Source organism: Mesitornis unicolor, unplaced genomic scaffold (genome assembly GCF_000695765.1).
Source record: "Mesitornis unicolor isolate BGI_N332 unplaced genomic scaffold, ASM69576v1 scaffold12929, whole genome shotgun sequence".
Lineage (NCBI taxonomy): Eukaryota > Metazoa > Chordata > Aves > Mesitornithiformes > Mesitornithidae > Mesitornis > Mesitornis unicolor.
In genome coordinates, this window is record NW_010208085.1 from 44,681 (window position 1) to 62,305 (window position 17,625).

The 17,625-nt window shown below is 48.4% G+C and overlaps 1 protein-coding gene across 1 annotated transcript in view; it reads left to right on the forward strand.

Annotated features, from left to right (window-relative positions):
• Positions 1-3,392, forward strand: part of LOC104546864 (collagen alpha-1(XXVII) chain-like) — a gene marked incomplete at its 5' end in the record, with an annotated part of 42,914 nt that extends 39,522 nt beyond the window's left edge. The window contains 2 exons of the mRNA XM_010192363.1: positions 1,990-2,043; positions 3,295-3,392. Of these exons, the coding sequence (XP_010190665.1) occupies positions 1,990-2,043; positions 3,295-3,381 (141 nt within the window). The remainder of the gene's footprint in view (positions 1-1,989; positions 2,044-3,294) is intronic.
• Positions 3,393-17,625: the final 14,233 nt, after the last annotated feature.

Sequence of the window (17,625 nt, forward strand, 5' to 3'; positions counted from 1 at the left end):
CATGCTGAATATGGGCTCTTTTGGGTATAGTCCTAGGTTTGGGAGTGATTTAGATCATTACGCAGAACAGCAAGCCAGCATCTTGAAGCTATGTGCAAATACAAACATTAATATCTCTGTTCTGCCTGGTTTTGCTCACAAATTGAATTGCCGAGGCTTCATTCTCACTGCAAAGGATTATTTTTATTTTTTTACCAATTAAGGCTCTCACTAATCACATTTTGTTCTCTTCCTGCAATTATAAATTCACAATGAGTTTCCGAGCCAATAAAATCCCCCCGTTCTCTACCATGTGATACTCTCTAAATGCAGTACATTCAACCAGCTGGCTTTCATCACTAGGAAAATGGGAAGGAATAAACAAACGCCGACCCCGTAGCGAGCTGTATTCCTGAGCTGGGCACGCTCAGTGTCCTGCAGGAGAGAGGAAGATCTGAGATAGCACAGGCTGCTCAACTCGCTTCTGCAAGCGGTGAAGTTGTCCCTGGTGTATCTGTTTCACTGGCCTGCCCAGGACCTTGTGTAATTATCATGTGGTAGATGTGCAGAACGTAAGGCTTGGAAATTATTTTCCACTTTGCACCCCTGAGTGCTGAGGACTGAAATATTTATAGCTACCCAAGAAAGCCATTTCTCAGTTCAGTTGCAGAATTGGGTCCCAAGGTGAGACCTATGCATTTTGTGGATTGAAGGAGCCCAGCTGTGGACTCTTCTCCACCCCCCACCTCTATGTTTTCTTCTGCAGGAGGTAGTTCAGGAGTTACATAGTTTGTCGTGGGGTTCAGGAGGCAAAGGCAGACCATATCGTTTTAACCTGGCCGTATTTCCCAGCTAGGTATCATCCCTAAAGGGAGCGGTGGACTGGTGAAAAAACTTGGTAGGGTCGACAGTAAGAGATTTAGTGATGATGGAGAAAGAAAGATGAGAGAAAATCGGTGTTAACACTTGGCTCTTGTAACAGTGAGGTGCCACTGAGGGGGCTCCCTGCTGAAATCCACTTCCTCTTGATTCTGCATGTTTGGCACAAATTAGTCCTTTGCAAAGGACCAGCACACAAGGTAACTTTGTACAAACTGCTGAGCAGACAGGATTAAACACAAGGCTTCAATTGTTGCAAGGGCAGGGAATTGCAGCGTTTGTGTCCTGTCTGAGCAGGATCCCAAGGCCGTAGAGAAATGTCGCGTACTTGAAAATGCGATGACTGCTGGTGAGCGGGAAAGGAGCGGATTTTACGTGAAACACGATGCAAAGGAGCTTCCTTTACAGTGGAGTGTCAGAGGATCTGTACTTGTGCACAAGTTGAGCCTCATACACCAATCCTAAGAGCCTGAAATGGCACATTCAGCCTCTCCCTGCCTGGGCAGGGCCCCTGGTGCTTGGGTTGCCAAAGCATTTGCAAAAGGTCTTGGTGGAGCAGCAGAGTTTGCAGGGAAAGGCTTTAGGCAGAAGCACTGATTTGCTCCGCTCTCAGCAATGGGATGGTCAGCAGCTTTGCAGGCCGAGAGAAGGTGGTGTTTGCATGAGAAGGAGCCGCAGTGTGCGAGCACTGTGTGACAGCAGCAGAGAGGGCTGGGTACAGCAGGGAGTCTTCACAACACAGGGGGGCACGAGTGCCAGAGGCAGGGAAGAGCCCTTGGAGAGAGGAAGGAGGTGTAGGCACATGGATTGCTTTTGCTGTCACTCTTGCTAACCTTGAACCAAGCTCCGTTTCCCTCAGGTACGCTCAGAGCCAGCCCAGGTAAGGTTTCTTCTTGCTGGCCTCTTCCTGCCTGGAGTCCTCATGATCCCTGGTGTGAGGGTATGTGCCCTTGGACTACATCGTGGAAGCCAGCACCATGCAGTCCATGGGCATATACACTTGCCTCAAGGTTTATTTCATCACGGCTGCCATTGACCAACGCTGGATGATGCTCTGCTGGTCAGGAAAGACAAACTGACAGCCTGCTAATGGAGAAATTTATCTGACTACTTGTTTCCTCTTTTCTTTAGGGCTATATTGGTCTTCCAGGATTATTTGGGCTACCAGGGGCTGATGGAGAACGAGTGAGTATTTTGTGAAGCATATTGGTGTGGTTTTGGTGTGTTGCTTGAATACAGTTCTTCAGAGCCTGTTGTAACTGTCTCTATCCCTTGTTCCTGAGGAAAGAGGCGAGCATGCTTAATGTTTAACCGTGCCTTCTTTAGCCTGTTTCTATCCTTGCATGAAGAGCCATGTCCCTGTATGATGCTGACATTCAGCTCAGGAAAACCTAGGGTTCAGACAGGGCAATCAGACCTCACTGTGGAGTAGAGAGGAGTTTTTCTACATTTTCTTTCACTCAAAACCTGCCTTCCTTCCCCCCTTACCACTTCGTCTTAGTGGGATGGGGTGGGGGGCCAGAATGTCAGTGAAAATTCCCTGCTCCCACAGGAGTGACATCCCAGCCATAGTGTCCCAGTATTTTGGGTGTCCAACTGGAGGTGTCTGGAAGGAGCCTGGCTCTTGGAAGCGGCATTGCCTGGGGCTTTCTGACGATGGCTTTCCTTCCAGTTGCATCCAGTTGGGCAGTCAGGACTGGGGCCTGTGGATGGGCAGCTGTGACTGCTGTCCACATGTGTCCTCCCTTCCCTCCATCCTTTTCATTGTGCCTTCCCCAAACCCACATGTTCAGAGCTTTGCATGACCTCCCTTGCTTTTTTGCTCCTCTCTCCACGTCCCCACACCTGCCTGATTTCTCCCCATCCAAGGACCCCCTTTTCCCGTTGCAAGAGCTCCTAAGGAAAGTCGCTGTAAGATGAAGACTGTTTTATTCCAGCTTTTTCTCCCTCAAGCTCCAGAAACAAGAGAGGCCCCGGGAGCGCGTGGGAGTGAGTGTGTGTGTGTGTGTGCCTGCCTGGGAGGGGACTACCCTGCGCTCTAGAGTCACTGATTTAATGCTTGTATAACTAAATAAGAAACATAAACACGCGTTCTCCGGCGACTGCCTTGGCGGTGGCCTTCATTCGGTTCCAGACCAGTAGCTTAATGACTGCTCCTGCTAAGCGCAGCCTCGCCGGTTGCCCTGGGTGTGGATGCTGCCTGCGCGCGTGTGTCCTCGGGGAGGGCCGTAGTTAGTTAGCGGGTGAAGGTTAATTGTCTTCCGCTTTCGCAGCTGACTGCAAGTAGCTGACATTTTGATTCCTGAACAATGCGGCAGTCATTAGCCTGTTTTGCATTCCCCTTTCTCCTCTAGTTTTGTTTTGTATTGTTGGTTGGCTGTTTGCTTTCTCAACCAGACCTATTATTTTCTTTTTCTCTGTGTGTTTTCCTTGCAGGGGATCCCTGGAGTTCCTGGGAAGAGGGGCAAGATGGGTAGGCCGGTAAAGTTTTTCCTCGTCTATTATGCAGACCTTGTTGAATGAAACTGGAAACAAACCATCTGGCTTTTGGCTGGGTCCCTTCATATCTTTTTGATGGGAACTAAATGGGGAGATCAAACAGCCCTTTCCTTGTTTCTCTTCTCAAGCAGGAAGAAAACTGAAGATACAAAAATTGTTCTCTTCCTTTCTTTCATGCTCTGCCCACTTCACAGGCATTTTTGTTCTTTTTCACACTGTCTCCATGCTTCTTTGGATCTTACACTTCTCAGTTTCTCTTCTGCAATGTCTTCTCCTCTGGTCAGCCTCTTCCCCAAATGCACTTTTTAATTCCCCACCATAATTGCAGCATCCAGGGTGTCTGTGCTTGCTCTGTTACATTCGCTGTGCTGTGTTCCCTCCAGTCCCATTGCCTCTCTCTTTTTTGCTGTCATTCTCTCCAGCCCTTGTACCATCCTGGTTTGTGTGTATAGAAACCTTTTTGTCCTCGGTGGTGGTACAGAGTTAAAGCAGATCAGGTGAAGATGTGTTTGAGGAGCAAGGAGACCAGGCAGATTTGGAAGCTTGGCCAGGAGAAAGAGATGTTTGCAGGTAGGACTGGATACAAGGTGGAAACTGTGAGAGCTGCGTAGAAGAAAGGATTTGTGCTGACTGTAGCAAAAGACAAAATAAAAGCAGGTGGGAAAAGTACTGAAATGAGCAGAGGACACAGGGAAAAGACAGAAGGGGAAGCCTTTCCCACATCAGCCTTCTTCCAAGCAATTCTGCATGCTTCCTTTGCCAAAATGTATCACGGTTTTTGCTCCAGGGGTCAGCGGAGGGATCGGGCATGTTGGTGCTCTGGTGTATCTCATTGCCTTTGCACCTTGTCTTTCATGATTTCTGAGTTTCTCCCAATGTCCTGCACTCATTGCACTCACAAGCTCCTTGTAAAATCTCCACTCACCCACACACGGAAAAATCCAGCATTTTCCCTTTGTCACCCTCGCATGCAAACGCGCGCTTTCCGGGAGTCCCACGCCTACGGCTCGCTGGTGTTCCCACAGCAAAAGCCACGCGAGCATCCCGACAGTGCCACATTCATCCGGGCTGGCTGCTCCTCTCTCCCTGGGAAGTCAGCAGATTTTCCAGGGGGAAAGTAGTGGAAATCTGTACCAGATCTTAGGGTTTTGTGAGCCGCTGGTTGCACCAGAACCCTCTGTGATGCATAACTGCAGCGAGCCGGTCGACGCAAGGATGAGTCATTGACCAGAGTAAAACAAACAAAGCAACTGTCGTTAGGTACAGGCTTTCTGCTCGCTGCCTTGTTCCTGCACAGAGCATGCGGGAGGCTCAAAGCCTTCCAGCTGTTGTGAGCCTTCCAGCTGTTGCTTGGCTGGCGCTTGTAACCTTCCAGGCAAGGGTTTTTGTCTGGCGGTCACTGTTACAAACAAGGGGCTCCCCCGAGATCAGCGGGGAATCTCTCAGCCGTGGAGGCATTTCGGACGGGATTAAACGCCTGCGCGCGAGCACCTTTGTTCTGCTCGGCTCTTTGAGAGAGCTTTGGCTCCCTCCCCATTTTGTGATATCAGGTTTAATAAGAAATCTTGAATGAACCGATGCTGATGATTTGTACTTCCAAGTGCGAACAGAAAGACTCAGTGACATGCAGAGTTATTCAGGAAGTCGCTGGGAGAACGGAAAGTAGGAACCAGCTGGTTCCCTTCCCAACACTTATCTCCCAGTCGGTGCCATCTCCCAGCTGGGCTGCAGTGTTACTGACCCTGCTGTGGTTTTTCTGGTCTCACATCCCTTTGCTGCTGGGTTTGCTGGCATGGCTACTGTTCCTCTGCTATTTCAGTGTTGTCACTGCGATGGAGAGCTCTTGAAAGCCCTTACTAGTTGTCACTAAAGCTGGTAAATGCTCTGTTGCATAGGGAAGGAGTTGATATCAAACACATTTCTCTACCTGGCTCTGTTAGGGATGAGATGGCAGCAGATTGAGCGCTCGGCAGTGGAGGAGCAGGGGCTGGGGGAGGTTGCATGTGACACCGTGGGCCTCCGAGGATGATGTAAGAGGGAACGATTAAAATAGAAGAGCTGGACGTGAGTCAGAGCTTGAAACCCGTCCAGGGGAGTTCAGTTTTGCAGAGCTGTGAGGGACACGGCGAATCTGTCGTGGAAACGGCTGACTCCACCTCCCGCTCCGCTCTCCCCGCACCAGCAATGTTCGAGGCGAGCGCATTGCTAACGTGTGGGCCCTGGCGAGCTCTTGGGCAAGGAGAGGGCTGGGGGTGGGCTAGGGAGTTAGGACTGAAGTGCAGTGCACCAGGGAGACCGAAATAACACGAGGCTGTACGTCTCCCAATCTGCTGCCTGCTTTAGAGGAAGACTGGAGCTGAAGCGACTCCTTGCTTAAACCTTCAGTCTTGCCAATGCGGTGGCTGAAAAGAATGGGTTTTTGTGGTGTTTTTGTGGATTTTTGTTCAGTTGAGCAGCTGGCAAAAAAAAAGTAAATTAAAGGATTAAAAAAAAAGGCCCCCGTTGCTGTGAGGGCAGCAGGGCTGGGGTCCACACTGTGCTGGGGGGAAGGAAAGAGAGAAGCTGTTATCCTAACATGCACAAGTGATGTATTCACCTTTAGAAAGGAGATGTACTGTCACTGAAGGAGGTAACCCAAGGAAGAGGAGACACAGCTAGTCATCATTCAAGAAGTGCAAAGCTGAGAGTAATATATTTTTCTTATGCTGTGGATATCCTTCTTATGCTCTGGGAGACAGGTAGCTACAGTCAGAAATGGCTGCACTGCAGATTATATAAAACTTGAAATAGCGTGTAATATTTCCAGCAGTGCTCAGGCCCTGCTAGAGAAAGAGACTTAAAGGGGAACTCTTTTTCTTGTTCATCTTCATTGTTAATGGGTGCTTGTATCTTTTTTCATGTAGAGTATCAATGCTGCGCTATCTTGTGCCTGATTTTTGCTTACAATGTGTTTTAGTAGTAGTAGTATTTTAAGAGATAGAGAGGAAGGTGCAAACTTTAGTTCCAAGACATAGTTAGTAATTCTCTTGCGTTCATCTGAGATCTGTTCACAATTTAGCTAAATGCGGCTGAGGTTTTCTTGTGTTTTTCTGAGAACCTGTTGGTGCTGCTGGTCCCATGCCTGGAGCTCAGTTGGACATCGGGAGCCTCACCGTGTCAGGTACAGAGCAAACGCCTCGTGAAAGAGATCAGAGTCTGCCAGGGCAAGGTGTGGAGATGCTGCATTGCCTGGTGGCTGCACAGGAGGAGGAAGAGGATTCGGGACCTGGTTTGTCCCCATGGCGTGCAACTTTGGACAAGGTGTTTGGCTGTGACTAAAACAGGGATAACACACTTGCTCTCCTTTGAGCTCAGTAGCTGAAACTTGGCATGTAGATGCCAAGGATTACTGCTCGGGTGTCAAGAAAGAGGTGCTATGAAGTGGCACGTGGTTTTTAAGTATTAGGGATCGGTCCATAGGTGAGTCGAGAAGCCTCCCTTCCCTCTGCCTGTCAGCCACAGTGTGGAGGCTGTGAGAGCCAGCAGATCTGGCAGCCGCTCGAACGTAGCCTCAGTGTTTGTTGTGAGCATCAATGCGGTGGCAAGCTGCCGAATCTGGCATCCGTTCCCCATGAGCTGACCACAGTCGGGGTCCCCCTTGCCAGCTCTCAGCGTGTAATGCGGCGGCGCCTTCTTGCCAGGCTGTTTTTCATGTCTGCTGTCTTCTTCCATGTTGAATTACAAAGTTAATGTCTTAACTCCTGCCTCCAGTGAACACCAAGTCCCAATATATTCTGTTTTCTTCATCTGATGAGTTGTTAGAAGTGCGTGTGATATCCCTGTGCTCCCCACCAATATGGGGAGGCTCTTGCATCATATTGCCTTGTGGAAGACACTGGACAGCAAAAAGCAGGGCTGCCTTTGAGTTAGGAAAGTTTCGTCTTACAACTTCCCCTAACTTTTGATATATGGCTGAGATAACTTTGTGGTGAGCGTAAGTGCGTGGGGCTTTGCCAAGTTACACAGTCTCAGCTGTTGTCCATGCAGACAATGGGGGGACGTGTTTTACCGTGTGTCTGGAAAGGCTGGCATAACCACGGATTACTGAGAAAACAAATTTTGCTCCACTCTGTAGGGACTGAGATGATAAATGTCTCTTCTTGCTCCAATCTTTTCTCTGCTGTGGATGCAGCTGAGGTCCTTCCTTGGATTTGGAGTGAACCAAGTGAGAGTCTCCTGCACCACGCAAGTTGAGATTTGGGAAACTGGTAACAGCATTTTGAAGTACCTCTTCTTCAACAAATAATTGCGAGATTCTGGCTGACTTGAACGGGCTCCCTGGGGATGCAAAGAGCCAGCCCATATGGTTTTCTTTTTGTAAGAAAAATGACTTAAACATACACCCTAGGAGCTCTCACCTGCAGCACTGGATATCGTGGCTCTCATGGGCTGCTGAAGGTCCAGCCATGTCTCTTTTATCATGGAGACCTTGTTACCTACCAAAAAGAAGAGGAAGAATGGAGCTGTACTTCTCTTTAAACACTGAGAAAAATTTAAAGAAAAATTTTAATTAAAACGGAAAGATTTCTAAAGAAGTAGGAATAAACTTCTGCAGTTTTCCACTTAGCTAGGTGGTGGTTCCGTGTATTGGTCCACAAGCTATTTCCTAAGGTTTGAAAGAAGTGGGAATGATTTTTTTAACTGATCCTAAACAATGTTATCAGTATACATCCTCAGAAAATGAGTATTTACTCTTCCACATAGCTTCACTGCTCAGACCTGATTGGCCTGAGCCAACTCATCTTCAAGCCATAAAGCGTTCCCTCCCAGCTGGTGTCCCAGCTCAGACTCAGCTGTGCGCCCTGTATGTACACAGATGTGTTTTCAGATGTGGCCAGCTGAGGTTAGTGGAGAAATGTGCAGGCTGAGGACCTGCTTGTACAGGTAAATCCACAAGAAGACATGCAGGAAGGAGCACAAATGGCTTGTGTAGGCATCAATGGACAGGACTTGGGTAGCTCTCTGTCTTATTTTTTTTTTAATTAACCTCAATTTTTATTATAGATTTGGTTTGAGCAATCAGTGACTTTTTTAATGCTTAGGTTGGACACTGAAGCTGGTCTCCCATCCCCTCTGGGCCTGGTTCACAACTGAAATGCAACTGAATGTCACCATCTCTTTTTGGCCCCAGTTGTGTTCCACATGTCTGGAGTTTCCCAAGTCTCTGTGCTGAGGTGCTTGCATGGTTACTTATCACTATGGTGTCAGCATGTGTTGCTATGTTCATGATTACATCACCCAGATAACCTGGCAAAGTGGCCAATATTAGCAGGTAACGACTTTTTTAAAGAATTGGCCAAACAATGTACTGAAAACACAGAGAAAAGAGCCTGCAAGTTGCCAAAGCCCACAACCTCTACTGAAAGGGAAGAAACAAACCCAAAGATGGTTTGTTTCCAAGAACGTCCATAAGGGAATTGCCTTTCATCATTCAAAAAGCTCGTGAAGAATTGAACTAAGGTCTCCGAAGTAAAAGAGCATCTTTATTCCTTGAGGGAAAGGCTCATTCATAAATCAGATCAAAGCCCAGAAATTATTTTCATTAGAAAGCACAAGAAAAAATAATATAGCTATCACTTTCGATTCTGAAAACATTTCAATCACCGACGCTGCTTGAACTTTCTTAAATAGGAGACTGCTTGATTTGGAAATCTTGGCCATAAATAATTAGGAGCGTTGGCAGATCCAGTGCTGTTCAGCATTAGGTAACTGGGGCTGTGTAATCTGCACTCTGTCGAGTCCCACAGATGAGGGAAGAGGTCGTACACAGGCATAAAAGGAGCAAAACAGATAGGCAAGAGGGTGGAGGGGCTGTCAGTGAACTTCAGGGATGTTGGAAGGGGCTTCAGGGGATTTTGGCTCATATTGGGCTGGAACTGGCTACCCTGGAGGGCTGTGCTCCTGCAGCTGGAGAGGTAATCATGTTAAAAAATGCCATGGAACCTCTATTCAGAGGATGTGACCTGGAGCTGTGAAGTCTCCCAGGGAGAGAGCAAACCTCCCTTTCGGGTGACAAAGGAGCAGGACCATGAGTCCTGTACGCAGCTGAGGGTGGCATCTCCCTTCTTTGCAGGGCTGAAAGCTGTCCCAGCCCCAGGTCTAGGCTGAGCAGAAGGCAAAGGCTCCTGCATGGCTGCGTGAGTTAAAGCTGGGGCAGGCACGCCAGGAGCACAGGGTTTGCCAGGCTCCCTTTGGGGCAGCTCTGGCCGCTCGAGGAACCAGTGCGGGGTCTGAGCCTGCCCCCGCGCCCACCTGTGGAGGGGCTCAGTCTGCTCTCTCCACCAGGAATGCTCTCAGAGGCCTGAGCTGCCAACATAAGCTACATTGTTTATTTTATTCTCCTTTTTTTACAGTGAATGCTTTCTCTCACCCTCAGCCCTGCTTTCCCCACCACCACCTTTTTATTTTTTTTGGTTAAATTGTTTGACTTGCGAGCTTCGTCCCTGGGGAGGCTCCTGGGCAGAGATTCACCTGGCCAGAGCCAACTGGCAAATGGAGTCTTTTGCAGACAAGACAGGAGGGCTGGTTGGTTTGAGCAGCTTCACCTTCAGCCAACAGGAAAATAAAATCCTATTTTTGGAGAAGGATTCTGTTGGCGCAAAGACCTGCCAGGATTCCTCGGAGCCGCAGCTGCCAGACTGCCTCCCTTACTCCATCGGGGAAAGCGCTTTAAACTGAATCAGATGTTGTATACATACAACACACCCACCCACATGCGTGCACCTGAAAGGGCCGTGGGGAAGCAAAGGAGCCGGTCCATCTCACCAGGCTCTGCTGCCCTGAGGACAGCAGCTTCTGGGGACAAGTGGGGCATCTGCTCGGGCCAGGAGCAGCCCTTTGGCTGACAACAGCAGGCAAGGGCGGGCAACTCCTGTTTGTTTTAAGCAGAGGAAGAAAGGAAGGGGAGGTGGAGGGGTATGTCATCTCCTGATGCAGGAGGAGCTGGTTCCAGTGTCTGTCTGGGTCTGGCTGCTCTCAGCAGGAGTCTCCTGGTGTGCAAAAGGTTGCCCTTTGCAGGGAGTGGGGATGAATAGGAATTAAGACGCTGTTGTAGGATCTCAATGGTAGTTACTGGTTCGGCTTTGGACTTCTTGATGTTGCCTGGGATAAGTCAGTGTGCATCTCTGTCTGTCTCAACTCCCTCTCTAATAGTGGCTCCTCAGCTTCACCAAGCGTCGTGGGGACAAACTGCAACCACTAAAGCTCTGCTTGTGGTGGGGACAGGAGAGCACAGGAACACCTGGATCTTGCTTAGTGCAAAGCATCTGCTTGGATGCTCTTTCTCCAGCTCCTCTTCGAGGTTCATTTTGCTGCTTTCATTGAACTTCTCCTTCAGATAATGTGAAATCCATTCAGCTGGACTTTTTTCCCCACCTCTTCTCTGTATTTCCCAGTTGTACAACAGAGCCAAAAGTTTTGTCATACCTGACTTAAGCCGCCACAGAGGAGCACCCCACTGGCCCCTGACCAACTGAACGTGTTAGTCGAGCATTTCCCTCCTAGCTCTGCTGCCATTTGCCATCCTGTCCTGGTCCTGTTCCTTCCCTGCGTGTCCTCTCCCTCCCACAGAGCAGGCAGGATGCACAGCTGAGCATTTTTCACTGGGGTGTTTTTCTTTGCTGTCCCAATACTTAAGCATAATTTCCAGGGACCAGGCTTCCTGGGAAAACAGCTGCACCTTGAAAAACTGTGGATTTTCTATACCAAAAAACTCTGCTGCATTCACTTTGAGAAGGTCAGGAGACTCTGAACACGCTGGGCTCTTTAATCTCTTTCACAAGCCTCCTGTCATGGGCTGCCAGTTGTGACCTGCCGGGCCGCCAGCACCATAAAATGAGCTTCCTGCCCCATGTGTCCCCCCTCCATTTGGGCACCTCAGGCTGCTGGAGCAGTGCACAGGAGAGGAGAGGTAGCGCTGCTTGCAGGGATGAAACAAATGGGATAACAAAGTCTGCTTGTAATTCCTAGGCGGCTTGTTTCGCTTGAATAGTGCTAGTTTTGTTCTGAGAAACATCTCTGTCCTTTAAGCTCAGGCAGGAGGGAAGAGGCCCTGAAAAAAGAGCTTTTACAGACATGTGAGCTCCAATAAATTAGGACACTGTGGTCACTGGAACTGTTATTGTGGTTTAAACTGCTACTGCTTACCCCATGGAAAGAAAGTGCTTTATTTTCATTAGGGTCTTAAAAAATGGATCGTTTCCTACTGTGCATAGGACAGTGTTGGGACAGCTTTCACAACCTGGCTTGGCTCTTTGGAGACCAAATGTGTGTGGATGCTGAAATATCCTCCTTCATGCCACTGCCACCAGCCTTGGTCTCATGTCATGTGCAAAAGGCCGTTAATACTCGTGTTGCTGAGTTCAAATATTGGGCTGGCTTGCCTGGTGCTAGTTGAATTGAAGCCGCTCTTTCCATTTGTCTGCTCCTCTGGGTTTGTTTTACAGCTTAGGCCAAAAAGTACCAGGGGATCACCCATGACCCCCAAGCTCTGTGGGCCCAGACTGGGAGGGTGCTCATACCAGTAAAGCCGACGGTGTGTTGGGGACAGTCAGGTGTTGGCAAGGATGGGGCTTCATTGCCGAGCTGATGTGACAGCAATGCCAGCCACACCGCCCTGGGTTTTATTCTCTGTTTCCTGCCACTTTGACCTTTTCCCACTACATCTCAAGGATGGGCAGAAACCCTCGCTCTGGGGAGAGCCACGCTATGCTGTGAATGGGTTTTCTTGTCAAATCTCTCACTTAACTTGGCCAAGTGACCTCAGGTGCACATCTCTCCACCTTCAAAAGAGGAATAATCTGCTTTTTTAGAATACTTGGAGTTCTACTTTTGGAAAGTCTGTGTAAAAACTAGGTTTTTATTAACTCTGTTACCAAGTGCCTGAAGTCTCCCATGTCTTTGTCTTTAAGCAGCAAGTTTCGTACTAGAAAGTAAAGCATAAAAAGAGATTAGTGGGAAATGTATGAATTTAAATAGTTCCTTATCTGGACACTTTTATTCTGGCCAAGGAGTGCATTGTTTATATCACACTGGAATAGATTTAAACCCAATTTAGAAAATGTTTTTAGTCTGGAGGAAGCATTCCTCAGGATGATAGTACGCTGCTGTAGATACATTAATTTAATTGTACTATGCAAAGTAGTGAAATCTTCCACATTGGCAAGACCTTAGTGTGACAGAAGCCACCTCAGCAGCACCAGGGCCAGGCTGCTCTGTGGCGTCCATGGGTCACTGTGCCCAGCTCTGCCCTCAGACAGGAAGGATGCATCAAGGGCAGCGCTGAAGGCTGTGACTGAAATCAGCAGCAGCGTAAGTACAGTATCAGTCTCTGTACTCTCATATTTTCCTTGGCAAGTTGTAAGACTGTAAACAGCAAAGTATTCCAAGACTGTCTTTCTTTTCTTTTTTTTTTGTCTTGCCTGAGCAATGAGTTTTCCATGCACATCTCTGATCTGATCTTACTGATTCAGCATGTAGCAGAGTTACTTTCCCCCTTCTTTTCGTGAAAGAAAGTTGTAGCCCCTCTACCTTCTTGATATATGTGACGTCTCTGTCTCTAGATGGCAGAAGGCTGTTTCCAGTGGCTGCTTACCACAGCTTCTTGGCACGTGCACAGGCTGGAGGGATGAAGTGCCCAGCTGGGGAAAGGCAGACAACTTTCCCATTCGCACTGATGCTTGTAAAATGGAAGTGTTGAATCCAGGTGATAGCTTGTGTCTGTTCAGGAGTGCACACTGAATACTGTAGGGAATTGGTATGGAAGATGTGAAATGCTGGCTCTGAAGTCAGTGGCAAAATTTTGGTTGTCTTAAACAGGTGTCCCATCTCTCACCTCAGGTTTAACCAAGTATTGTTTTACCTGGTTGTGTTGACCAGGAACTGTAAACCCTCAGATGTGAAGGGAAGTTTTGGATGATACCTTTGACTACAGAGCTTCCCAGCACAGTTTTCCTGTTCTGTCTGCTGGGATCATTTCAATTTTCAGTGTTGGTGGTGGGTTTCCCGATGGCTTGTTGCTGTTGGGTGTAGTATTTTGCTTCCTTCAGGTTTGCTTTTCCCAGGTAACCAGTGTTTGTAGTATTTGGGGAGCAGGCCTGGCTCAGCAAGGACCATCCCCTCCCTGCCTGCTCCATCCCTCTCTCAAGGTCTTGGCTAGCCCAGAACATGATTGTGTTGTCCTTTGTACCTCATGGTCTGGTGGAGCCAGAGAAGGGTGTACTATTTTACTATTTCTCCTAGTCTGAGTCAAAAGTAATGCATCTGCTAGCAGTTGCAGCTTGTTGGTGTATCTCTGGAGCCCATCTTCTGGTGTGGCCTCACCTAAGCAATACTGCTTCTTCTCCAAGACTGCTTCACCACAGACAGAAGAAGGAGCAGGGGTGATGGGAGCTTTGCTTTCCTGCTCTGAACTAAACCACAAAGGTAGATGCTCTGGCTAGGAAGCCTTTTATATGCAAATATATTCCTTAGTTTTCCATCCTGATGCCCACAGTCAGAGTAGTGTGGAGAGAAAAGCAGGATTTTAGCCCTGGCTGAATTAACCAAGTCCAGGAGTCAGAGCCTGGGGTTGGGCTCTGTGTATGCTCTGTCCATGGGAAGCTCCTCCAGCAGACAACGATTTCCTTTTGGCTCACAGCTGAAGGAGGTGGATGCTGTGTCATATTTTATCTCACTCTGTCTTAAGGGGCATGCAAGAAAAAAGGTGGAGAGTCACAGCACTCTTACCTCAGCGTCACAGCCTCCCCAAGCACCCCCCACAGCAGGCGAAGTTCAGAGTAGCCCTGAAGCTGCTGATGTTTGAGCTGGTCCCTGATAGCTCTTGGCAGCCTCCTCCCTGCCAGTCCTTTGCTGAATGAAGTTCAAACCCAGGGGAAAATTGAGCCCAAATCCATCTTCAACTCAACCGCGTCCTCCTTGAAAATGTGGGTGTAGTGACTAAGAGGGTTTACCAACCACAGGAGTTATGTACCCCGCTGCTGAGGGAGACAGAGCGTGACAGGACAGGGAAGAGAAGCTGCTGTGTGATTTGTTTGTACTGGAGAACTGGGGAGACTTTGGGGAGCACAGCGTCTGTCTGAGAGTGCAGGAGAGAACGTGTCACACCGCCATGTCCTGGCGCTGGCTCAGTACTTCCCCTCCCTTTTCTATAATTGTTTGAAGTCTTCCAAATTTGTATCGGATATAATGAGATGATGAAGAAGTCTTTTGTGGTGACTTTTTCATGTAGTAAACATGGTCTTTCACAGCTCTGGGGTGTGGACCATAATGAGCTTGGAACCGTTTGTTCCTCTGGCAAGCTGAAAGGTCGTGAATGCATTGGAGTGAATTCACCAGGCATCTTTGATCAGCTCCATTAAGCATCTGCATGGGCTCCAACAGGCATTACGCTATTCAGCGATCCTATGAGAAGGGGGTACTGTTAAAATGATTGTCTTAGTAGACAGGATGAAATAATTCAGATTGACAGTCCATTTTTGAGGATAGTCACTGCAGCGAAGTTTATTAATTCTTCCAGAACATGAGGGATTTGGGATTGACTTTTAAGGAGGTACAGGCTTTTAAGGAAGTTTCCTATCAGTAGAATATTTCTTCTTGAAAAAGAATAGAAAGCACTGTATCTTTAGAGTTTGATCTCCCAAATGTGGGATTATCATTTCACATGCAAACTACATGACATAATCTTCAGGCTGCATATTCCTTGTTGGACATGCTGGAGTACTTGGGTGAACCCAAAGGAGGACAGCAGCACTGATTTCCGCCCCTTCTTTCTGCTGTAGACACGACTGTTTGAGGGCTGGACACAGCCTGCAAGACAAGATGTGAACAAGTAAGGTCCAGCAGCCACAGCAATGGGTGCTGTTCATCGCATGGTCAAGGAAAAGGCTTTTCTGTCTCCTTACTGAGTCTTCCTCTCAAGGCTCCCACTAGTTAACGTGCAGCTCATGGCTGAGCCTTGCAAACGGTGCTCCTGGTTACCCTTCATTGGCCCCAGGAGAGAGCGGTGAATCAGGGCTCTTGGCCTCGCGGTTTCTCACTGAGCACCTGTGCTGGTGGAGCCAGAATGGTTTGGATGAGGACAGGCAGGTTGGATGGCCCACACACCCTTGTGACCTGCTGTTTGCCAAAGTGGGGCACTGAGTGCAGGGGGAGCAGTTTTGAAGCTGTTTTTACACCAGGGAGCGTCAGTAACTGACACTTGTGTTTGCCTCCTCTCCTCAGGGTTTTCCTGGTGATTTTGGGGAACGAGGACCTCCGGGCATCGATGGGAACCCAGTAAGTTGACAGCTTTTTCCCTTCACTGTACTGCATTGTGCTAGTTAGAGCTGAAAGAAGCTTTTCAGTTTGGTGGCAGCTGCTAGCATTTTGGTTTTGTTCCTCCTAAAAAACAAACATACCTCCCTGCCTGCTTAAGCATGCTGTGAATTCTCATGTTTCGCTAAACATCTTTTAAGTGCCAGGCCACCACGTTGCCATTTGCTTTCTGTCTCCATCTATTGCCTTTCTTGTACCTTGGCCTTGAGAGATGCTTTCTCACCCTGAGCATATGGCTAGAAGAAAAATCAAGGGAGAAAAGGTAGAGATGTTGCTCCTGATGAGCAGGCAGTGGTTGGAGCGTGTTGTCCATACCACAGGGCTTGAAGGAAAGCCTGCGACAGCCGCAGGAATCACCTTGTTGACCAGTGTGCTCTGGATGGATCTTTGTATGAACACAGCAGGGAGAGGTGGCCCCACAGAGGGATGTATCATCATAAGGCACCACAGATGGCTACTTGAGTGCACATAGTCCCTCAGAGGAGTGGGCCATGTACTCAGTTGTGTAGAGGTCTGAGGTACATAGAGATGGAGGCATGATCCTCTCCTTTTCGCCACATTTCACTTTCTGATGCAGGTTAGCAAGCTGGTACTGCTTGGTTTGCATCTCAGTAGCCTGTAGAAGTAAGTTTCTGAAGTACTCCGAGCTCAGTGCCTTTCCTCACCTGAAGTGAATGTTAATACTGGTGCAAGAAGCGCCAGATTCCCCACTCCGGTGTCTGGGAGCGCTGAGGGACCGACACCATAGCCCAGGCTCCTGAGTTCTTGGCCTCTCTCCAGTCTCCATCTGACCCCTGCTGGCTTTCTAAAGATGGGATGTGCCTCCTGGGAATTGGGTCAGGATGGTCTCAGAGACCATTTAAGCAGCTGGACGCTGATAAGGTTTATTTTGCCCTGCTCTTATATGGGTGTGTGCTGCATTTCCCACTGCTCACAAAACATGCTTGTGTGGATTGCAAACGTCCTCAGATGTATTAGTTATTCTGAATGACTTTCTTGGTTCTCCCTCAATTAACATGTGAGCAGCACTGGTTCGTCTTTGAAATTCCTGCCGTCTTGGTTATTCACACATAATCACAGTGCAGCTCTTGGTGTTTGATGGGATGATTCGTGTGAAATAACCCCCTCTGCATGTGTCTTCAAGTTCCCATTCGTCATACATGCAGCATAAAAGTTATTTTCACAAGCGGCTCTAACCAGCAAGCCAAGCTCAGCTACACCCCAGCCTTTGTGGGAATTCAGCACAGGAGTCACAAACGCAGTGAACTGGAAGGATTAGCCTCCCAAGGAATACTTCTGCAGGACTTTTCCCATCCCTCAGTCAACTTAAGCCATGGGTCAGAGTGGAATCAGTAGTTGAAGCCTTTCTATATTGTATTTCCAGCCAGCCCCCCAGGAAGAGCAGGAACCTTGGAGGTCAGAAAGACTGTTTTTTCCAAATAGCTTGTTTTGTTTTCTTTTTAAATTTGCAAGTTGTCTAAGCCCCATTCAGAAGATGTGCTCAATGTTAGCTGAATGCCAGTTCCCAGAGCATCGCAGAGAAGCAAATGGCCCTTCCGTTAATTCATCCAAAAGGATTGCTCCTCTTTCATCTTATCAACGGCTTTTAAATATTAATGTGCCTTGGAGATTGTAGAATGAAAACAGACTCTTTCGGCTGGCTTAAAGGGAGGTTCACAGGGTCACAAGCGGAGTCACAGACTCAGAAAAATGCCAGAAAGTCTGTTTGTGGAGCACACAAATATGCCGGGTTTGCTAGGTGGAGTATGCAGCTAAATTGTCGGCAGGCGGGCAGGCAGCCACGGGTCCTGAACTGCCCCATCCTTCGTTTGATCCACTGAGCCCTTGCGCTGCCGCCTCTGCCGTCGCACGGGGATGGCTGAAGCCGACAGCCTCTGATCTTCTTTCCGTCCCCTC